General features: G+C 42.3%; 2 protein-coding genes across 2 annotated transcripts in view; one reads left to right on the forward strand and one right to left on the reverse strand.

Annotated features, from left to right (window-relative positions):
- Positions 1–276: 276 nt before the first annotated feature.
- Positions 277–23778, reverse strand: part of TRAPPC3L (trafficking protein particle complex subunit 3L) — a 184995-nt gene continuing 161493 nt past the window's right edge. The window contains exons 6-7 of the mRNA XM_073627124.1: positions 1581–1766; positions 277–541 (exon numbers count right to left, since the gene is read on the reverse strand). Of these exons, the coding sequence (XP_073483225.1) occupies positions 422–541; positions 1581–1766 (306 nt within the window). The 3' untranslated portion in view covers positions 277–421. The remainder of the gene's footprint in view (positions 542–1580; positions 1767–23778) is intronic.
- Positions 3139–23778, forward strand: part of CALHM5 (calcium homeostasis modulator family member 5) — a 36328-nt gene continuing 15688 nt past the window's right edge. Inside the window, exon 1 of the mRNA XM_073627123.1 lies at positions 3139–3678. Coding sequence (XP_073483224.1) covers positions 3139–3678 — 540 coding nt within the window. The remainder of the gene's footprint in view (positions 3679–23778) is intronic.

Genomic DNA, 23778 nt, shown 5'->3' on the forward strand with positions numbered 1-23778 from the left:
TGAATGTCCCCATTCTATTATCTGACTGACAGCCATCTGGACAATACCACCCACCGTACTGACAATCTCTCACACCATCTCAAAACTGATGGCTACTAGAATTAACTCAAGCTAGATGGCCATCCACACCCCTCAGAAAGATCAAGACAACACTGTGTTGAAAGTAAAAATGTGCACATGACTGATTGCCACATGAGGAAATCACACAACATTTATAAACAATCATATATTTTACTTTAATACATTTATTTGAAGAAAAAAAACCAACACACAGGCAATTGGTGTTTAACACCTATACATTATATTTTATTGCACACACCCCAATCTTTTATCCCTTTATTTTTTACTGGAATGGGTACCATTGTCCTAGATACATCAGAAGTAATGTGTATTCTACAGTGGCCTATTGTATGTGGTTTGGTCATTTATTTCTTTTAGATTTCTTTTCATCGTTCTTTTTGAGGAATGTGATTCCTATTTCAGTGACATCATCACCTTTTAGTCTGTCTTGAACAAAAGTGACTTCAGCAGGTAAATGAATCTGTAAAGAAACAAAATACCAGGATGATACAATCTTATGTATCTATAGATAGACAACATGACAAGAGAAAAGGAAGCAAGAAATAAGAATAATACAAAAATAATAAAAAACGGTTTACTGGTTTTCTAACGAAGACTTTAATCCCAGTCCAAGGATAACCCAGTCTCTCTTCCCACTTATTTATTAAGTAAGTGAAGGCCAAACTTCATCCAAAATGTCAATGTCGTTTTTAATATAGTGAGGAAGTGTTAGAATTTCCATCAAATTTTAGTTTTAATCTTTTTTGTTAAAGTTTTACAAAGATAGAAATAAGTACAAACTGATCATGGGCAGATCAATAATAGTACAACAGATATCAAAATACAACATGGTAGGAGAAAAAAGACAGTATGCAGCAAGAGCCAATGAACCATTCCCATAAAACCCTGCCGGGTCAAAAACAAAAGTATCCCTTGTAGAATAATAGGCTAGTCAAACTCGGATTCTTGGTCCACTATGTAGAGACAATAAAATTGGATCAAAGTTGCGTATAGCCAAAAATTGTTATCCAATCTAATACAGCTCCGTGGAGGCTTATTCAGTGTTTTGAACCTTTGGAGAGAGGTAAACAAATAACAAGTTCTCCAGATCAACAAAAAGCCAAGCATTAGGTAGCTAACCCAACTGAAGGGTGTGAATTGTCAAATAGAGCACCACAGGTGGAACAAGGATCTTAGCAAGGGGGGGGAATAAACAAGCAATATATTTTGTTACTTAAAAGGAGGGGCTACCAATATGTATTTATTTTGCCCAAAGTTCCACTGAAAATAATCTATAGATGTTAGTCAACAGTTTAATGACTTATAAACTTAAATAAAATAACTGAAATAAAATGGTCCCATAATTTGCTGGTTTCCATTTAAGCCTCAATAACACAATACTGCACAGAAGAGGAAACAGGGTTATATCCTAAAAGTAGGGATGCAGGGGATTTTGTGTGACTACTACAGGGGTTCCAGCACCAGTCATGAATAATAATAATAGTAACAGCACAACCTACCATTTCCAGAGCTCCTCTCAATACCCCACAGAGAAGGTTGCAGTAGCTGAGTGATGGTCTGCCAGATGGAAGCTCTTCCACAAAGTCTACAAGTGGATTTTTATCCAGTATGAGAGAGAATTCATTGCCACCATCATTACCACCTATCGTAGAAGGGGTGATCCCAAGGTACATTTTAAAGGCCACCTATAATTAGAAAAATAGTCAGTTAATACCTGCTGAAAAAGGGAATATTGCAGAAGTAGGAAGCCAGAAAGAGAAGAATCTGATACACATGGATGTGTCAGATTCTTCTCAATTTTTACTGCTACTTATAATTTAGCAGTTAATAAATAAATCATTGCCCAAGGGTTACTTTAGTAACCGTGAGCATTTCTGTATTGGATTAACTTTTAAACTTACACTACTAGCTGTGGTGAAGGATCTGTTTAATTTAAATAATACATTTATTGTAAATGGTACTGGCCGCTAAAAGTAAAATATAAAGTGTGAAGTATTAGACCTTGAAGCATAACTGCTATAAACATACTGTCATACAAAATAAGTGTCACCAGTTTTATAATATAGCCCCATTAATGTCTTATGCCGCGTACACATGATCGGAATTTCGGCCCGCAAAAGACCAATGAGAGTTTTTCGTCGGAAAATGCGACCGTGTGTATGCTCCATCGGACTTCAGCAAAAGATTGAGAGCATGCTCTCAATTTTTCGGTCGGAAAAAGTTCCTATCCGAAAATGCGATCGTCTATGGCAATTCCGACGCGCAAAATTCTTACGCATGTTCGAAAACAATTCGATGCATGCTCGGCAGCATTGAACTTCATTTTCTCGGCTCGTCGTAGTGTTGTACATCACCGCGTTCTTGACAGTCATAAGTTCAGTGAACTTTTGTGTGACTGTGTGTATGCAAGGCAAACTTGAGCAGAATCCCGGCGGAAAAGCCGTCATATCTTTTTCCGACGAGAAGTCAGATCGTGTGTACGCGGCATAAGAGTGCTTACTGTGCAGGTGCAGCCAGTGCTGAAGATTATTTTATCCTAGGGGAGATAAAACGTGGAGGTGGGTTTGTATGGATGTAAAGTATGTATATAAGGATGACATACCAGGTGGTCACTGTGTGGTCTTCCTAGTGATGTTTTACCTTGCTTTTTAAGGCTGGATAAAAGTATAATAGGGATAAACCAATAAGTGTCCTCATCAGACATTTTGATCTATGTGCCTCTTATACCAGTGTAATTTGTCCATGATGTGCTCCATGAATCCTGTAATGTTACAATTATTATCCCCATGGCTGCAAAGCTATCCATAAGGAATTAAATGGCTTAATTAGTAATTTATGACAATGCCTTAAACAAAATGATAGACAATATTCATATTCTGCAAAGGCTTTAGATAGATGCTTTAAAAACAGCTTTATTAGAAAGTGACATCAGATCCATATGGAAGAAACCTGACAAACTGGTTTGTTCCTTTGAAATTTTCATGGTAACTCCAGCATATATTTGTGTGTGGAGAATGACTTTTGTCTGACTGCATTCACGTCTCTAACATCTCTAACATGGAAGCCTTGCACAACCTTCTAAAACTATTTGCAGAAAAGAAATATGCTATTGGTTGTGGCTTTCTGACACTTATAACAGTGGGCAGCCAGCAGTTGTTTTCACCGATTGTGTTCCAGTGTCCATGCAATGAGCACAATCTTATGTATGGTTTTATTTTTCTCTTAGCTCCAGCAATTATACTCACCATCACAGGTTACTTCTTGAGTAGCAGAACTTGGAAATTCTTTACAGGCTGCTGTCTAAACCCAGTGAAGATGTGCCCCAATGGGAACCGATGTCAAGGTCTTCATGTCTTTGTACAGCTGACACGGAATGCTCTCATAGTTCCTGTCATATGGATTTCTATAGCCTTACTACATGGATCTTTCTATGCATGTGCCATGAGTGGCTGGCAGAACCCAAACTATATCCAGTATCTGTGTAAATACAAATCTGAACACTGCCAGAAGCAGCTCTACAAAGTGACCTGTAACAGAACAGCGATGCCTGGCAATGAAACACAAGAGGTTGTTCTGCTTCTTCAAGCTCAATCTCAGGTACGTACAAGAAAACTCTAGGTCTCTTTAAAAATTGCATTTATTAATTAAAAGTCCACTTTTTAACTTGTACCTACAGGTAAGCATATAATAAGGCTTACCTGTAGGTACAGTGAATATCTCCTAAACTTGCACTTTTTAGGAGATATTCACACGGGATGCAGCCGGTGACATCACGTCAGAGCATGCGCTCTGAAGGGATGGCATACCCGTGCCATACCTTCAGAGCTCCGTGCTGGGGGTTCCCATGTGCATGCACGCGAGTGATGTCATCGCACCCTGGCCATTCAGGCAGCCGAAGACCGCAAACACGGTTTGAGACTGGGTGCAGATGAAAGCACTGGAGAGCCATGACAGCGCTGCGCTGGAGGGCCTGTGTGCAGGTAAGTCTGTCATAATGTGCTAGTATGGGGTGCAAATTTGGAAAATTATGACTTAAACCTGCAGGGGGCTTGATTTTTTTAAAGTATTTTTGTGGCGGTTTACTACTGTTTTAAAATATTGTTGCTTATACCATCCAGATCAAATTTTGACATCACATCTACATTCAAAACACCTAAAAGGTTACATGGACTTTGGCAATGCCAATGACAATATAAGGGTAATTTGGGGTTAAATCCATTTATGCAGGTTCTTTACATGTTTGGGGGTTGATTTATTAAAGTCAAATAGGCTGTTGACTTTGCAGTGGAATTTGCACCAGAGCTTAGTGAATGAGGTGTAGCCCTGTTAATTTCCATTATCCAATAGCGTGCAAGCAAAAATGCTGTTTTTTTTTTTTTTTTTTTTTATTCCATAATTTTTATTAGTAAAATAAAAATGAGGTTTACATTGCCTTTGGTTACAGAAATTGGGTCATAATATAGTATTCGGTAACACTGACATTCGAAGTTAACAGACAATAACTCTTATGATATAAAATAGAAACAAACGAGAAGGGGACCTTTCTTCCGCTAACTTTGAAGAGGTGTACCCTTATGAAAAACAATGAAATATAGTTGTGAAAGGTCACTTATATATGAATGCATATGTTCCACTGTTAATAATTTTGTCTGGTGTAAGCGGATGTTTGGGTGTATTTCTTTAATAAGATTGAAATTATGTTTTCATACAGTGTTTAATGGTAAGAGTCTATTACCGTTCAATATTTGGACAGCTAAGGGTGATTGAACATCAGTGTATAGAAAGATGAGATTCTGTCTGCAGGAAATCTAGCTTATGGTGTAGACCTAGATTTATAGGTAAGGAGAGATAAAGGGAGGTAAGGAGCGAGGGAGAGAGAGAAAACAGAAAGTGGAGGGGGGGGGAGGGGGAATGGAGTGGGGGGGAGAGGATAGGGTCAGCAGTAACTTGCAGTCTCCGCCACCATATTTTAAGGGTTTGTAATCTCGCAGGGAGGATTGCCCAACTGACAGGTCTTTAGGCGGGTATGTGTAGAATGCGCTAGGCGACCTCCCCCATTCAATCCTTGTTTAGGTGGGGGAGGTCGGCCATCACAAACCTCCTTAGGTTTAACTTCTGAATGGTATAAAGAGGTTAATATTGGTTGCCCGCTTTTTAGGGAGCGCGATTCGTGTGCGCTTAGTTGGTCAATTGTTTGTATTGATCAGTGGTACAAAAGTGGGACCAGCATGCCCATGTGAATGAGAATTTGGTTGGGCAGTCTTTGGCTATGGCGATCAATTCCTCCATTTCCGCAATTTTTTCTACTCGTTTGAGCCATTCCGGGATAGTGGGTGCATTTGTTGTTCCCCAGTGGAGAGGGATACATAACTTGGCTGCATTAAGTAAGGGTGGTATTAGCGTTTTGCGATAGTGATGTACCGGAATGTCCGAGTGATGAAGGAGGCATTGTGCTGCGGTGTGTTCGAGGGTATACGTGGATATTTGTGAGGTCAGTTCCCTGACTTGGGTCCAAAAGGGCTGAATTAGGGGACAGGACCACCATATATGTTCTAGTGTGCCTACTTCATTGGCGCATCTCCAGCACTTGTCAGAAAGGGTAGGATAGAATTTGTGGATAGTTGCGGGGGTTCTATACCAACGCATTAAAGTTTTATAATTGTTCTCTTGAATCGAGACATTAAGGGAGCCTTTATGTGCTATCGTAGAAATGTGTTCCCATTGTGCCTCAGTTAATTCTGTTTGTAGGTCTCTTTCCCAGTTCACGCACGCTTTGATAGTTTTCATTGAGCCTCCTGCGGAGAGCAGGTTGTAAACGTTTGAGATCATATGTTGCTGAGGTGTAGAGTGAGCACATAGTTGCTCAAAAGTCGTGAGTGGACGAGAGACTGAGGAGCTACTGTCCATTTCTTTTAAAAAATGTCTGATCTGGAAGTATGTCCAGAGTGGGAGGGGAGTACTATTTGCATTAATTGGTAGGGAGGAGCGCTCTAAAAGAGTGCCTGCGCGAAAGAAGTGATGGGCTAGAACCGTTGAGTGTTGCCAAGTACCCGTCAGGAAGTTAGTGGACATGCCGGGAGAGAATGCTGGGTTATGTTTTACCGGAGTGAGGGGTCCCGGATTGGAGGAGATGTGTAGCTTCCGACAGGCTTCCTTAAAGCATTGGAGTGTCGGGGCGATGAGAGGATGACTATTTAGTATTCTCGGGGTGTGTTTGGATAGAGTCCAAGGCAAGGATCGCAGTGGTAATGGGGAGAATGAATGTTCAAGGGTAACCCAGTCTTTGCATTTGTCATGTACTGACCAGTCTATAATTCTAGAGAGGTGACACGCCCAATAATATTTCTTAAGGTCCGGGAGGCCGATGCCCCCTTTTGTCTTAGGGTGCGTTAGTTGGTCGTAGGCTATTCTAGGTCTTTTCTGTCTCCATAGAAATTTAGTGCATAGTCGTTTGTAGAGTTGGAAGAAAGTTGGGGGGAGTTTGATAGGTATAGTTTGTAAGATGTAGAGGATGCGGGGAAGGATATTCATCTTTAGGATTGCTGCCCTACCAAACCAGGAAAAATGAGGATTGTTCCATTTGCTTAGGTCGTTCGTAATGGTTTTGAGGATGGGTTGATAGTTTTTGGAGTATAGGTCTGAAAGCTTTGACGTTAGTTGTATCCCGAGGTATTTAATTTGGTCATGTCGCCAATGGAAGGGAAAATTGCTTTTGCATTGTGTTACCTGTTCCTGTGGGAGGGAAATATTTAGGGCCTGGGATTTTGTGAAGTTGATCTTAAAATTGGAAATGGTGTGAAAGGTATTTGCTTCTTTCAAGAGGCTTGGGATCGATATGTGTGGTTCTCTCAGGAATAATAATATGTCGTCCGCGAATGCAGCGATCTTGTAAGTGCGATCGGCAATGCAGAAACCTTTGATGTTGTCATTGGATCTGAGACATTGGAGAAAGGGTTCTAGGGTTAAAACAAATAATATTGGGGAAAGTGGGCATCCCTGTCTTGTTCCATTATTAATAGAGAAGGCGTTCGACAGGTGGCCGTTGACACGTACTCTAGCAGTCGGAGTGGTATAGAGGGACATGATAGCGTTGAACATCCGATCTTGGAGACCAATGCGTCTCAGAACTGCTCCAAGGTAGTCCCATGCCAACCTGTCGAACGCCTTCTCTGCATCCAGGGACAGGAAGAATCCCTTGTGTTTTTGGTTCGTGATCCAGTGGTGTAAATTCAGCGCTTTGATTGTGTTGTCTCTGGCCTCTCTTCCAGGGATGAACCCCACCTGGTCCCTCCCTATCAGGGAAGGCAAGAAAGGCAAGAGACGGGAGGCCAGAATCTTGGCATAGAGTTTTACGTCCACGTTTAATAAGGATATCGGCCTATAATTACTTACTGAAGTGGGATCTTTTTCATCTTTCGGGATCATTGTTATGTGTGCTTCAAGGAATCTATGGAAGGGGAGAGTGGATGATGTTAAGGAATTGAAGGTCCTAATTAGATGTGGGGCAAGTGTATCTGTGAATGTTTTGAAGTAAGTGGCTGTAAACCCGTCTGGGCCTGGACTTTTCCCATTTTTAAGTTGTTTAATAGCTGCTTTTAGTTCTTCTTCAGATATAGGGTTTTCAAGGTATGCTGCATCTTCTTTATCTATGGTTTTGGGGGCAAATTTGCTAAGAAACGATTTGATTACCTTACTTCTGTTCTCAGAACCATGTTGGCTTGTATCTTGTTTTGGGAGATTGTATAATTTAGAGTAGTAAGTCTCAAATTGGGCTGCTATATCTGTTGAGGTGATGTGCGATTTACCCTGGTGATCTTTAATAGTATGAATGGTTGCCTGTGCTTTCCTGGTCTGGAGGGCTTTAGCAAGGTATTTACCACCTTTATTGCCATATTCATAGAAAATCTTTTGATGTAACAGAAATTTACGTTGTGTCTTACGGTTTAGTTTATCTCGCAGCATCTTCCTAATTTGGGTGAGTTCGTGATAAGTTTGCTGTGCTTGTGATTGTTTGTGGGCAAGTTCAAGTCTTTTAATCTTGTCAAGGAGCTCTGTGATTTCCTGTTGTTGGGCCTTTCGACGTGAAGCTTTAAGAGCAATGAGTTTGCCTCTGACTACGCACTTGTGGGCTTCCCATTGTGAGAGAGGGGCAGTGTCTGGTGTGTCGTTTTCTAAGAAGAAGGTGTGTATGCAATTGTTGATGTCATTGGTAGTTTCTTCCGACGTAAGCAGAGACGCATCTAGGCGCCAAATTTTTTGTTTGGAGATGTGATTGTCAGGGAACGTCAGGGTCATTGTGATTGGATGGTGGTCTGATAGCACCATTGGTTCAATGGTGGCAGTCGAGAGAAAGGGAATATCTTTCTGGGACAGGAACAGATAGTCGATCCTCGAATATTTGTTGTGTGGGGACGAGAAAAAAGTGAAGTCTTTCTCATCGGGGTGAAGGGCACGCCACGTATCATGTAAGAGAAGGTCTTGGATTTGCATTTTAATTTGTCGGATAGCTTTGTATGGTAGAGATGTCGTGCCTGTGGAGGTATCTAAGATTGGGGAAAGAGGGATATTGAAGTCTCCCCCTAGAATGGTCAGTCCGGTATGGAAATCTGAGAGTAGTCGCGAGATTGATCTAAAGAAACTAACTTGTGCAGAATTGGGGCTATATAGGTTGGCTAGGGTAACTGGTCGTCCCTGGAGTCGTCCTTTCAAAAAGAGGTATCTGCCTTCGGTATCTATCAGTGAGTCTTCAAGTTGCCAGTCTAGATTTTTGGATAAGAGAATTGAGACCCTTTTGGACTTTGCAAGAGAATTGGAGGCATGGTAAACCGTTGGGAACATGTGGTTCAAGAGTTTGGGTATTTTGTTTGTGTGGAAGTGTGTCTCTTGTAAGAACACTACATTGGCTTTAAGTTTAGACATCATATCAAGTACTTGGCTACGCTTCTCCGGGATGTTTAATCCCTTTGTATTTAGCGAAACTATTTTGAGTGAAGAAGGTTTTGTTGTGGAGTGTACGTGTGCCATAATGGGTAGTCGTTCAGTTAGGATGCTAGCGAGTGAGCGATAAATAGGTAGTAGCTCAACCTTCCTGTGGGAATTTAGAAAGGTTCGGAGGAAAGGTCTGTTTGTAAGTTTTTGCCTTAGTCAAGATGTGGGGGTGGCGGAGACTGCAAGAAAGGAGAGAGAGGGAGAAAAGAGAAAGAGGAAAGACGATAAGAGTAGAGGAAAAGGGGAAGGAAAGGGAGGAAACGAGAGAAAGAGAGAGAGTGAGAGGGGTCCCGGGAGGGAGATGGGAAGAGAGAGGGAGAGGTTTACTGGGGTTTAGGAACAAAATAAGATAGAGGATATTCCGGAGTGAGGGAGGTTATATAAAACCTACCCTACAGATCAAAGAGTGTCCGGTTTGTTTTGACAGGAATACTGACTTTCCTGTCTTGTGGGAGGGTGGAAAGTGTCGGATCGAGACCGTCGAGACTTAGTATCACCCGTCCACCGAGGCTCATGCCTGTGAGTGTAGGCGGGAGCCAATAGAGTTTTAAGAGTTAAGAGAGAAACCCTTGGGTCTAATCTCATGGGGGTCAAACATATGACAAACTAAACAGGTCATTTAACAGATATATTGCATCAACGTTGTATAAACAGAATTTGCACTACATTGTATAGCACGTAGATTGGTGCTAAAGCCAGGACCTTAACAGGGGTCCTCTAACCTAAAATGTAACAGGAGGTCCCATTGTGTCATCAAGGGAATGGGGATGAGGAGTGACTCTAGCATTTAAACATAACAGTCCTGATAATTATATTCTTCCGAAGCGTTTTACACCATCGGGTTACCATCGACTCATAAGCTGAAAATAGCCCTTCTCATTTGCGTATGCATTCGGGCAGTCTACAGATTATGGTCGGTGTTTCAGCAAAGTACACTTTAAATTGGGCCGGGAAGTTGACCCCCCCCACCCAAACATGAATTAACCATCTCAGAGGTAGCAGGTGAGCAATCCGCTCCCTCTGCTATGGTGATAGGTAAGTAATCTGAACGTGTTTGAATCATATTGGGGACAGTCCCCTTGGTTAGATATCTAGGATTTGAGGATATTGCCTTAGTGAGAAGCAAGGATTTTCTAGCATAATATAATTTTTAAACATGAACAAACATATAACCTTAACTTTTTACCCAAGCGAGGCGACAGGGGGAAGGGTGAGGCCTCCACAGACGCCACAATACGGAGGTTTATTAGAGTGACTAGTGCTGTCGAGTACTCTAGGGGCGATTGAAAGATTAAATTCAGCTCATTATAGGAGGGGAGAGAACTAGCAAGGCGGAATAGGTCCATTGTTGGACCTGGAAAGGGTGTTGGCATCTGTGTGGCGTCACCCCCCACAAGTCATCCGACCAGAGCGTAAGAAAGTACAATCATAAAAATTATTGAGCTTTGGCATCAGAAATTGTTACAAGCCAAGTGGATTTTAAGGCTCACCTGTATCATACCTTCTAGGGCAGATGGGATTGGGGGAGGGTGGCGAGAAAAAGAAAAAAAAAAAAGGGGGTGGGGGGAGTTGGGCAGGGAAAGGGGTATGTGGGGGTGAGGGAAGGGCTTGGGGAGGGGAGCTGAACGGTATTTTGAGTGGAAGTCCCATATGTAAAGCATAGATACCGTCAGTGTTTCTGGAGGGGTCATACAGTGTGCAAGGGCTTCCCAAGGGGAATGTCCAACTCACAGTTTCGCTGGGGGTAATTCCACTTGCTCGGGGATCAGTTTGCACGGTGGGTTCTCAGAAGCAGTGTAGAATAATTATTACTTAAAGGGAAAAAGAAAAGTCACCTGAGAGGATACCGTTTTCGGGAAGCACTTGTTGTCCTGCGAGTTGTTGATGGGTGTTGCGGGCAAGTTCCAATCTTGAGGAGTCATATTCAGTCTTGAGAGACACAGGACGGAAGAGTTGAGGTCGTTCAGTTGGATCTGTCATGGCGGGCCCTTCTGTGGGCCGGGGAGGCCGTAGGGCTGTTGGGTGTCGCGTTCCGGGTGTCTTGCATGGTAGGCTCCCTCGATGGGGTATGTCTGCGACGTCTTATGTGGAAGTCATCACGGACTGGAATGGCGTCAGTAGAGGCTGACCTTCTCATGCGTTGTGGGCGAAGAGTGGAGTACCAATCCGGGATGTCAATGCGTGGAAGATTTAGTGCTTCACAAAAACCTGGTAAGTCTTCTGGGAGGCGTAGGTTTGCAGTGCGACCTTGGAATGAGGCTGAGAGGCAGAAGGGAAATTTCCACCGGTATTGAATGCCTTTGGTGCGCAATAGGTCAAGAAGGGGGCGCAAGTCTCTCCTATTTTGAAGGGTAATGGGCGAGAGGTCTTGGAACAGCTTTATATCAGCTCCTTGATAGAGTAAGGAGTGACGATCCCTGGCCCTATGAAGAATTTCCTCCTTCAGTTTAAAGTTAATGAGACAACAAATCACGTCTCTGGGAGGATCAGATTCTCTGCCTCTGGGCCTCAGGGCTCTATGCAAGCGTTCAAACTCAATGGGTGTTTCAGGAGGTCTGCCCAGGAGGTCGTTAAATATGGCAATAGTAGCTTTCGTAATTTGCGCATTTTCAACTGATTCAGGGATACCTCTTACCCGTATGTTATGACGGCGGCCGCGGTTGTCTAAGTCTTCCATATGTCTCTGAATGTCTCTGAGCTGTGAAGATTGTGCCTGGGAAGAGGTCTGTAAGTGTTGAATGGAGGTGTCATGGCGGTTAGTTACTTCCTCCAGATCATCCAGGCGTATTGTCATTACCTGGACATCTCTCCTGAGATCCGTGATGGCTGCAGAGAGTGTGGCTTTAATATCTTCTGCCACAGATCGCAGGTCTTGCATGGAGAGGGGCTGTGGGGTGGATGCTGCTGCAACTGAAGGCTGGATCTGTGTGTGGCTTCTCCCTGAGGGGCTGAGGCTGGATGAGCGTGCAGCGTTCGGGTAGGCCCGATTTGAAGCCGGGGCCTCGCGTGCCTGGGACCGGAAGATCTCCGGAATATTGCGGCCGATCTGCGTACCGGACCCCCTGGGGGAGCGGGACCTGGCTGGGGATGGTTCCCTGGATGTTTTCCCCATGTTTGTGTCAGGATGGCTCCGGATTGCTGATTTTTTAAGCCTCGGCGGACGGGAGCTCGGGATCTAGGCGGCCATTCAGCTCCGGCTCCAAGCCACGCCCCTGTTTTTTTTTACATTTTTTTATTATTGATTGGGTTTGGATTGATTGGCTAATCTTTGCAAAATGAAACTTTGCTGCATTCACCAGGGAAAGTTGCAGAGTGCAACGTCACTTTAGTAAGTCACCCACATGATGTTGAAGAGAGTTCAGAAAGTTTTGACTAGCAGTGGATTAATGATATAGGACTGAATGGGGCAGTTCTGCTTTGTAGCTGTGGCGCTACCCCTGCAGGAGACACTGTAAATCTTGGGTCCTCTGCTCTCTCTAGCCTTAGGTGAAGCCTAAACCTCGCTTACATCACCAGAAAACCTTGTCTGGGAACTCCCAGCAGACGCATAAAGACTACACACACTGCCCTTTAAAAAGATAAGCCGACTGGCAGATTAAAATCACAAATATAACAAGGTGGATTTGTACATCAACATCGATGTACATAAACAAAACAAAAAAAAACAGATACAGTACCAATGCAACTAACAGAGGTACCTCTAAACCTCAAACCCAGCGTATACTGCAGTACTAGGAGCTTAAAACAATACCTCTCAAGCTCTCAAGTTAACAAAAAGTATTATAAAGAGATGTGACAGGTTAAGTCACTTGAGGGCTCTTAAACAAAGGGGTTAAGCTTAGGCCTTGAAAATTTGAACTCAATAACCACAACCTAATTCTACCCTCAGGAAACATAATGACCTAGACAGTTTTTATGGTGAGCTTCTTCCGCCAATGTTGGGGCCCTTTAAAACATTGGTGCGCAAAAAGGTGAAAGTGTCTCGGGGGGGGGGGGGTGGAGGGGTGGCATTCAACAGCAGTCTAGTGTAAATTTAGGCTCAGTAAGTATGTAAAAGCCTTAGTGCAACAATGCAGAAGGTAAGGCAAGTTCAAAGGGTAGTTGGGGTATAAGGACCAGGATATTATGTAGCGACCGGGGCATTGGAAAGCAAAGTTAGCATTCTGGGATACTTACGGCTTGAGGCTCTGTATTTGGCTTTAATGGCAGCTGCTTACTGATGGATGCAGTAGTAAGTGAGACAGACTTCTTGTAGCAAGTGTCATTGGGATGAAGTGGCTCAGTCTAGACTGAAAGAAGTGTTAACAGCTAGTGACAAATGTAATGCAAGTCAGAGACCCTCTTACTGGATTCTTCTGCTGCAGTCCTCCAGTGGCAGCAAGTGGTCTGTATAGTGGGGCACCTTTAATCAGTGGCACAGCAGACAACAGCAGATGCGATGGCGGCTTCTGTATTGCATATGTCCGCTTTCAGAGCAGGCTCCTGGTTCCAGAGTCTGACACAGCAGGCTCTCTCTCTCTCTCTCTCTGGCACTGCACAGCTTGGCACAGCTTAGCACAGTTTAGCCTGATGCACCTCAGCTCGGCACAGCACAGCTCAGCTCTCTTACTCCTTCCAGGTTGATGTGCTTCCCCCAACTGCCTGACTCCTTCCTGGGCTTTTTTCTTTTATATGGTCTCTCCTGCTCCCATTTGCCTTCTGGGCATTATAGTTGGGACACATGAATGGCTGTAGTATGGATCCTTATTCAATACTTCATTTCCCAGACTGCTCCTGGCAACTGTATTTCAGTCACAGTTAGGCAAGATTAATTGGCAGTGCTATCTGGACAGATAAAGTTCTGCAATTCAGTAACATTGGCCAGTGTTACAAAGCCTAGAACTGACTAAAGGCCAATCTGTTATCCATATAATCTCCACTGAGATAGTTGTGATAGGCTTGTTTAGCCTTCCTGTAATCCCGCAGAAGTTGTGTCACACAGTAAAATGGCTTTCAGAGTCACTAGATGCAAGAATTGTGTTGATGGAGTTTAAGCTTTTATTAATGTATAGGCACTTTTTGCTTGCATTTGACAGTAGTTTGAGATGACTCTGAGATCATTTAGAGCTCAATGACAGGTGCATTGACCTGCATTCGACCTACTTCTGAACTGCATTTGAACCCTGTTTAAATCAGAACTATACTCACCTTGGCTCCAGCGATGTGATGTCTTGGAGCTGCCCGCCGGCCACTGACATCTTCAAGCGGCCAACTTCCAGGTATCGTTCAACAGCTAGTTTCATTAGTTGGGTGGGAATGATGTCACTGCAGTGCATGCACAGGCGTTCTCTCGTTTTCAGCATTGCCGAATTTCTACAACGAGCTGCGGGTGCACAGTTCATTGTACGGAGGTGGACAGGCAGGTAGGTCATTTTAATGCAGAAGAGACAAAGCATGTCTCTTCTGCATTCAAAATCCATCAACATCAACTAATTGTGTTATTGTGGCCACTGGCCAGTATGATGTTATCATGCACATACCATATTGTTCGCTGCCTCATTTATAGCCCTTTACCGCCCCAAACTTAGGGAGCCTTAAATTACATTTTTATGAATGTATTTTTATAAAAAAAAATGGAAATAGTCATTTATTGATGTTAGCAATACATACAGTAAGTTAATTTGTGGTAGAATGCCGTCTAATCACTTGAGATGCTCTCAGCTTAGATGTATACAGTCTTTCAGTAAATCTGAGCAAGCTTATTCAAATGTATAATATGTTAAAACAAAGATTTTTTTTTAACCATTTCGCTGCCAGAGCGTATTAGGCCTAAAGATTGCATAACCCCCCAAACATTATATATTTTCTGGCACCCAAGAGCAGTGATTCTCAACCTTTTTCCAGTCAGGGCGCCCTTGAAAAGTAGTATCAGTCTCGAGGCACGCCAATCTAAGGCAAGGTTCACATTACTACGTCTCGCAGAGACACTGAAAATTGCGCTCTTTCCTGACATGCAGACAAATTCTCTACTCTTTAGGGGTTCCATTAATTCTTAATGGTACTCCACACATTGGTAAACTTGCGGTGCTTTTGGTGTGGTACAATGTTTAAAAAAGGGACGGGGAGTTCTTTACCTGCGTTGAAATGAATGGACTGCTCTACATGCAGCATGCAGCCGTACAGATGTGACTCAAGGGCGGTAAAACCATGTGGTTGAGCTGTTTTTTTTACCAAGGATTTGATCACATGCGAGGTTTGGGGGGGTTAAAACCATGTGGTTGAGCTGTTTTTTTTACCAAGGATTTGATCACATGCGAGGTTTGGGGGGGGGTTAAAACCATGTGGTTGAGCTGTTTTTTACCACCCCCAACTGCTCCCCCATTAGTTAGAGAGGCAACAACTGGGGGTGTACACATGCAGTGGCCACAGCTAGAAATATACCCTCAGGTGAATGGGGCTGCACTGCAACCACCACCCAACTGTGTGTATTGCACTAGGTTGTGGTGTAGTGATGCTGCATGCAGAGAGTTAAAACAGGTGGTGAGGAGCCAACATATTGCCTCTCTACCGCCTGTCAAATGTCTCTGAAAAAGCGATCTGAGCATGGATTGCTTTTCAGAGGAGTGGCAGTCCTTGCTATTATTATGAACAAGCCCTAAAAAAGCAGTTCTGATAGTACAGGAATAGGGGTCAGGATTAAAAAGTAATATACATCCATACTGTACATATACACAGACATATAAACACACACACAAATACAAACACACACACATATACACTCAACAATGTAAAGCGCTGCGTAAACTGTTGGCGCTATATAAATCATGAATAATAATAATATACACAAAATAAAGCACACACAAACACATGTACACACACACATACAAGCACATGTATGCACACACACACATGTACACACATATACAAAGCCTATTAAAAAGTTGCAGTACAGTACCTTCACTCACAGCTGGGTACTGCACGGTAGGGGGAGGCAGAGAGCACAGCACACACTTCTTCTCCCTTTGCTTTCACTTTGCTGAATGCATTCGCTGGCTGACCAAGTTTGGCTGGGAATAGGGAGTTTGGTCTCATTGGACAGCTTTTCTCTACCAAGATGCCACAGCACCCCTGATGACCTCAGGCTGCACCCTAGTTAAGAAAGGCTGCCCTAGAGAATAAAACAGTGGCATCATTTCCAAACAATAATATATTATATATATATATATATATATATATATATATATATATATATATATATATATATATATATATAATATATCCGCACTTAGGCCAAAGGGGAAATTAGGTGTGCAGCCTAACCTGCTAGGTCCCCAATAGGGGACTAGAGTGATAATAGTGCAAGTATGAGGGTAAATGGCGCTACCTATATAGTGAAAGGCGACAGACCCTGTTCACTTGTTAGGTGCTATGTGCCTCTATAGTGACTACTGAATGTGCATATACCAATAGTGCAATCCTAATAAATTACCAATGTGCATGTGCTAGTGTTGCAAACCTCACTAGGTTGCCAAATAAACAAGATATAAATAAATGTTTAGAAGTGATACAAAAAACGTGATCCTACAATAACAAAAATACAGGTATATTAAAATAAATAAATAAATCAAATAAAAAACAAATAAAAATAATAAATAGTCCCAAAAGTGTAAGACAAATATAAGATATCAAAAAATAGTTGAAATTATATGAAACAACCCCAAAAAATTAGCGTGCCAAGTCCAAAAAATACTTCAAAAAAATCAATCCAACCAAAGTCTTATGTGATAGTTAAGTGCTTGGTGACGATACACAGGAACAAAATCTAGGTGACTTTTAAGTGCTCCCCCTCTTGGGTCCCCATTCACAAGCTCCAGTAACCCCTACAGGGGTATCTTGCATAGCATATAGGCTTAATGCACCAATCATGCAGCCAGGCTCCAACTTTACCAACCGGTATCCAGCCCCTATGGACCTTCCAAGGATATCCCGCAGCTGGATCGAATTGTGTGTGCAAAAGATCCTTCTCCAAGCCCAAATCAACCAGCTGTACTCCTCTCCTAATGCTCTCTCCAATATCCAGTATAGATAAGGTTTTCATGCAAGAAATGAGATATGGGCTCCCATAGTGTAGTATTTAAATAAGGAAATGTTTTTATTCCAAAGTTAAAACAGTAAAAAAAGAAAGACAAAAAAAGTAAAAATAAAAACAAATGTTCCATACTATGGAAACTCCTCACAAAGTCCTACAACTACAGGAGAAATGACAGCTTCAGACCCGTGGTGTGTGTCGCTTGCAGCGTGCGCTCCAGCTGTGTTCCACAGGCTCACTGACCGCTATCACACCCGGAAATGACGTCAGTGCATGACTCCGCCTTACGCACGTTTCGTTATCAAACGTCTTCTGAGGCAGTGCCATGTTACTGATCTAACGTCTTTATATAGGCCAGCGGCCGTGCAGTACCCACCCCTTATGAAAGTATATTAGAATGAACTATGTTAATGATAAACACATGTAGTACAAAGAATGTGGAATAGAAATATAAGAAGGGGGGCTTTTAATTGTCATATTGACCCCATAGATAAACTTAACCCTGCACCGCCGCTAACCCATATCAGAAGAAACAGTACAAATATATCCATAAGCATCAGAAGTGGTGTATATATATCTGAAATGCCAATGACAGAATGGGTAAATGTGTCTAATTATACTAGTACTATACTAGTAGCAGTCTCAAAGCGGGGTAGTATTGATAAGCAGCATACCTCTATATACATACTCCCCCTAGTGGTAAATAGTAGTAACGGTCACTAGCATAATCAGGTAGAGGCACAAACCTGATATTACCCAGTAAAATCGTCAGTGCTAAATTCATAGATATAACACAGAATATTAATAAACTACACCCTACATGCCAATGAAAAACTCATATGCAAGCGGCCGTGCAGAACCCACCCCTTATAAAAATATATATAATGAACATATAGTAGCAAAAAAATGTGAAATAAAAAAATATAAAAAATATATATTAAGAAATAAATATATATAAAAATATGTATAAAAAGGGGGGGGCTTAATTAGTGTCATATTGACCCCATGTATAAACTTAACCCTACACCGCCGCTAACGAGGAAACAGTACAAATATATACATTCATATCAGAAGTAATGTGTATATATCTGAATACAAGGAAACTGATGTCAAAATGAGTATAAATATAGCAGTCCCAAAGCGGGGTAATATTGATAAACCGCATACCTCTGTGTGCATACTCCCCCTAGTAGGTAAATAGTAGTAACGGCCATAAGAATAATCAGGTAGAGTTACAAACCTGATATTACCCAGTAAAATCATCAGTATTCCATTCATAGATATAACACAAATATTCATAAAAAACTACACCCTACATTGTGATAGAAAGCACATAGGAACACCTAGTAAATCAGTGAATTATAAAAATGAAAGAATTTAATTTAATAACTTAACCCCGAAATCTGTATCCATCACTAGCAGCCCTGTCCCCACCCTATAGTGGCAATAGTCAAACCTGACCTACTTAGTGTAACAACTGTTACAAAGAGTGACATGCATGTTACTCACTAGTGAGGAATCGTACATTAAAGAACATGGTGCCAGCAATAATAAATAAGTAAATAGCACCCATAAGTGGTCACCCAACTACAAGCACCATTCAAGGGTTGGCTAGGAAGCAATTCAGATCTATGTCCAGGTTCAAGCCCCTAGGAGCAAGAGAACCCAATCGATAGATTCAACTCATTTCGTTTAGTGAGATTAAAGTGGTTTTATTTCCACCTCTCCAATGGTCTGTAACTGTGTCAATCCCATAGGATATGAGGCCCGATGGATCCCTATGATGCACCTCATCAAAGTGCCAGGAAAGGTTGTGCTTAGGGAATCCTTTTTTGATATTATTAATATGCTCTCTTATTCGAATGTATAAGGGATAAGTGGTTCTGCCCACATATTGGAGGTGGCAGGGGCATTCGATCACGTAGGTGACATGAGTACTGTGACAAGCAATTAGATCTTTTATCTGGTACTCCTTATGGTCAGTCTTGGATTTGAATGTTTCTCTTTTCCTTGGCTGTTTTTTACTAGCTCTGCATGGTAAGCATCTTTGGCATTTATAAAACCCTCTCATTTCTGGGAGGACAAGATAGTTTCGAAGGGTAGGTGCTCTCCTATATGTGAATTTTGGTTTGGAAGGCAGGATTTTAGACAGAACCTGATCCTCCTTCAGGATAGGCCAATGTTTCTTCATAATCTTTTCAGGATTTATATTGATTACTAAACCCTGTAATGTAAGAACCCAAGTCACCCCATAATCCACTAGCCCCCCCTTTTGCGAAATGGAGAGTTCACCCCGGGTCTCACCCCCTCTGTCTTTGAATGGTGGTCAGATAAGGGTCTTTTGCGAATTGCAGATCTCTGCGATCACAAGGGAATGCTATCAAAAAATTTGCTGATAGAAAAATACCAACTGCCGAACTCAGAGCTTTAGATACAACCAAATCTACCACTATATGCAGACTCTCTCACGAAAAGGAGACCCTACAACTATGTCACCTATGGAAAATATGTGTCGTCAATTTGATAAAATTCAAGGTCATATATCTGTCATATATACTATCTTGACATATACCAATGTTAAACTGCCTTATATGACCCAAAGGGAATTAGATAGCCAGGAAAACCTGGAAATTGAGGAATAGCATTCATTGGCACAGGCTGCTTCCAGATCACTGATCAACACGTCAATAATCAAAGCGAATTACAAAGTTTTATTAAGGTGGTACTTAGTGCTGACCAGACTGGCCACTTTTGTTCCTTAGGCATCTTCCAAGTGCTTTTCGGGGCTGTGGTCAGGAAGGGACGGTTTATCATATCTGATGGCAATGCCCCAAAGTACGGAGATTTTGAATCAGAGTCTATAACTTTATATACTACCTTACACAGCTCAACCTGACCAAATCTCCGAAACACGCACTCCTAGGATGTAAGATTGATGAAGTTTCCAAAACCCAAAGACGGCTCCTTATGTTCATATTTGTAGCGGCCAAAATTACAATAGCCAGGAACTGGAAGTCAGCAGTCCTACCGTTTGACCAAATCAAACATAAACTATCTTGGCTTATGTTAAATGAAAGACTGACAGCAATTGTGCAGGACAAAATGAAGTTGTTTAACAAAATATGGGATCCCTGGATCAACTACTTGACGAACGACCCCCGGATGCTCACTGACTAGGGAATCTCCTGAAGGGTCTAGCACAGAGCGTGGAGTCCTCCCCCCTTCTATTTCCTTGTGTGCACGCCTATGCTGTCAGATATACTATTAATCAGACCAACCCAATTACCCTCATAGCATTCAGTTAGGAGTTTGACCTTTACAAAATGACTAATGGAACAACTAAACTCATCATGTTTGCTGTTATCTGCCACTAGACATAAGTTTATTCTCTCCCACAAGGCCGTTCTGATTAGACATCCTGAGCCCTGAAGTGTCCCACCCAAAGTAAGGGAGTGTAACACCAATGATACACAACCCAAACCTTGGAAAACTTGTCATACTGTGATGAGGCTCAGTCAGGAAATCTAAGATCAACTTTCAGGTAACAAAGTAGTTACAAGGCAGAGTCTCAACAGTTAGGATATTATGGGATTATCCAATAATAAATGTCAAATTAGCATCATCACCAGATGCTGTGTCCTAAATATCATATGCATATGATATTTCCATGAATCTGGTAACACTGTCCCAACAACCGTAAAATTATGCCATAATAAATTATACAGCCTAATTAGTGATGGGTGACAATACCCTAACCAATAAAGAACAGTATATATTCTGTGAAGTGGTTTTGATACAAATTAAAATTGGGTTTACAAGAAAGTGACATGAGATCCTCATAGAAGAAAGCTTGATAAACTGGTTTCTGAATTGTTATAATGACTCCAGTATGTATTTGTGCTGGAAGATTTAGGCCCCATTCACACTTCAGAGTTTTTGGTAGCTTGAAGCTTGAAGCTCCAAAATGCTGGGGGAGAAAAAAATAATTTATTCTCTATGGAGATGGTTCACATCTCCACTACAACTCGCCTGAAGCTCAAAAAAGTTCTGGGGCTTTTTTTGTAGCTCAAATCGGGCAGATTGGTGGGTTTTGGAAGTGTTTTTTGTTCCATAGAAATGCATGTAAACCAATGGCGGTTGGTGTTCAACATTTTTCGTACCCTATTGTCCGCATTGAAAGTGGTCAAATGAGCGCAACTCCAACTCTGTGGGAGTGGCACCGATTTTTAAAGTAGTTCCTGCACTACTTTTTGCAAGTTCAGGTGCAACTTGCATAGACATCTGTGCATGAAGTCACAGATGTCTTCCAAGTAGCACCTGAAGTAGCACTACTTTGAAATCGTGCAACTTCAAGTGAAGTAGCACAATTTCAATGTCGCAATCGGTGAGCTAAAGCTCATTTACTGCTTGTTACAAATATGTAAATTATTAAATGTCCATATCTTGGTTACAGGTTCACGTTAAATACATAACAGCAACTAATGTTAACAGGAAAAATGGACATACTGAATTTCGAGTTATCCCCTTAAAATCAGATGTTGAGCTAAACAATTTTCTCTTGGAGGTTATCATAATGCCAAATCTAGGGCAACACAACGCTGGGAGGAAGGTTACTGTGAGAACTAGTATACAGCTAAACAGATATATATCAGACAATGGCAGCTAGCAGCAGACAAAAATTTAGCTTAATGACAGATCCCCATAATGACAGATGGAAAAAGGACATCTGTGTGATTTTCAGGGCATAAAGCATTGAGTAGTCAAAACAGTAAAAGCACTAAGCTTGTGTCTGGAATTGCAATGTGCTCTTACCACAAGAGGTCACTGCAATCATTTTTAAAAGTGATCAACGCTTGACCTTTGTGATAAAGTAAGTCTTACTACATGTTTTCTTCTAACATACTGTACGTTTAACTTTACAGAAGATCTAAACTCAATCACTAAAATATCATATAAACTTGTATAATGTGTCAATATCATTTTAAAAACAATTTTAGCCCCGGAAGGATTTACCCCCTTAATGACCAGGCCATTTTTTGTGATACGGCACTGCATCGCTTTAATTGATAATTGAATGGTCGTGCGACATTGTACCCAAACAAAATTGATGTCCTTTTTTTCTCATAAATAGAGCTTTCTTTTGGTGGCATTTGATCACCTCCACGGCTTTATTTTTTTGCGCTATAAACCAAAAAAAAACCCGACAATTTTGAAAAAATATATATATATTTTTTACTTTCAGCTATAATACATATCCAAAAAAAATATATAAAAAAACTGATTTTTTCATCAGTTTAGGTCAATATGTTTTCTGCTACATATTTTTTTTGTAAAAAAAAATTGCAATAAGAGTATATTGATTGGTTTGCGCAAAAGTTATAGCGTCTACAAAAAAGGGAAAAGATTTAGAGACTTTTTTTTTTTTTTTTTTATTGTTTTTACTGGTAATGGCGGGGATTTACATCGGGGGACACTGTTTTTTTATTTTTTAATAAAGCAATTGTCAAAAACTGTGGCAGAGTCCCCCCCTGCCCCCATGTTTAGGGCATGTGGCAGGTATGGTTCAGAAGGTTCAGTCCCTCACCCCCCCTCCTTTCCTGACCTGCCAGACTGCATGCTCGGATAAGGGTCAGGTATGGATTTTGGGGGGACCCCACACCGTTTTTTTTTTGGCATGGGGTCAGGGGCGGATCCAGGGTGGGGGGGCAATGGGGCAATTGCCCCCTCCGAGAATGTGGGTCAGTAAATGTGCTGGCAGGCGTCGCTGTGGGTAAGAGAGCCAGCGGGCGGCTCTGCGGCTGAAAGACAGCGGTGGGGAGAGACAGCGGGTCTCGGGCGGCTCCGGTGGGGACTGGGGAGAGACAGCAGGCGGCTCCGGTGGGGACTGGGGAGAGACAGTGGGCTGCACTGTTGGTGAGCAGCTGTGTGGCCCAGTGACAGCGTGAGCGGCTGCTGGCCAATCAGGGAGCCGGCGGGCAGAGGAGCAGAGAGATAACACCATCTCTCACCGCCCAGCGCCCGCCCTGCATCCCTGCAGTTCCGCCCTCACTGTGTGTGCAGTGTGCAGGCAGCCGCGGCAGCAGAGAGATTACATCATCTCTCTGCTGCTTGACTGGGACACAGCAAGAGATGATTATAGCAGGTAAGTAACAATCCGCAACGTGTGGCATGGGACGTGGCAAGTAACAATCCACAACGTGTGGCATGGGATGTGGCAAGTGACAATCCGCAACGTGTGGCATCGGACGTGGCAAGTAACAATCCGCAACGTGTGGCATGGGACGGGGCAAGTGACAATCCGCAAGGTGTGGCATGGGACGTGGCAAGTGACAATCTGCAACGTGTGGCATGGGACGTGGCAAGTGACAATCTGCAACGTGTGGCATGGGACGTGGCAAGTGACAATCTGCAACGTGTGGCAAGTGACAATATGCAACGTGTGGCATGGGATGTGGCAAGTGACAATCTGCATCTAGTGACAGGCGACATGGCAAGTGGCAATCCGCAACGTGTGGCAGGTGACAGTGGCAAGTGACACGCTCGGGGCTCCCACTGATTCTGCATTATGGTGAGTTGAACTATTTCTTTTTTTATAATTTATAATTATTTATAATTTATTTATTATGTAATAATAGTAATAA

This window comes from Aquarana catesbeiana, linkage group LG04 (genome assembly GCF_042186555.1).
Source record: "Aquarana catesbeiana isolate 2022-GZ linkage group LG04, ASM4218655v1, whole genome shotgun sequence".
Taxonomy (NCBI): domain Eukaryota; kingdom Metazoa; phylum Chordata; class Amphibia; order Anura; family Ranidae; genus Aquarana; species Aquarana catesbeiana.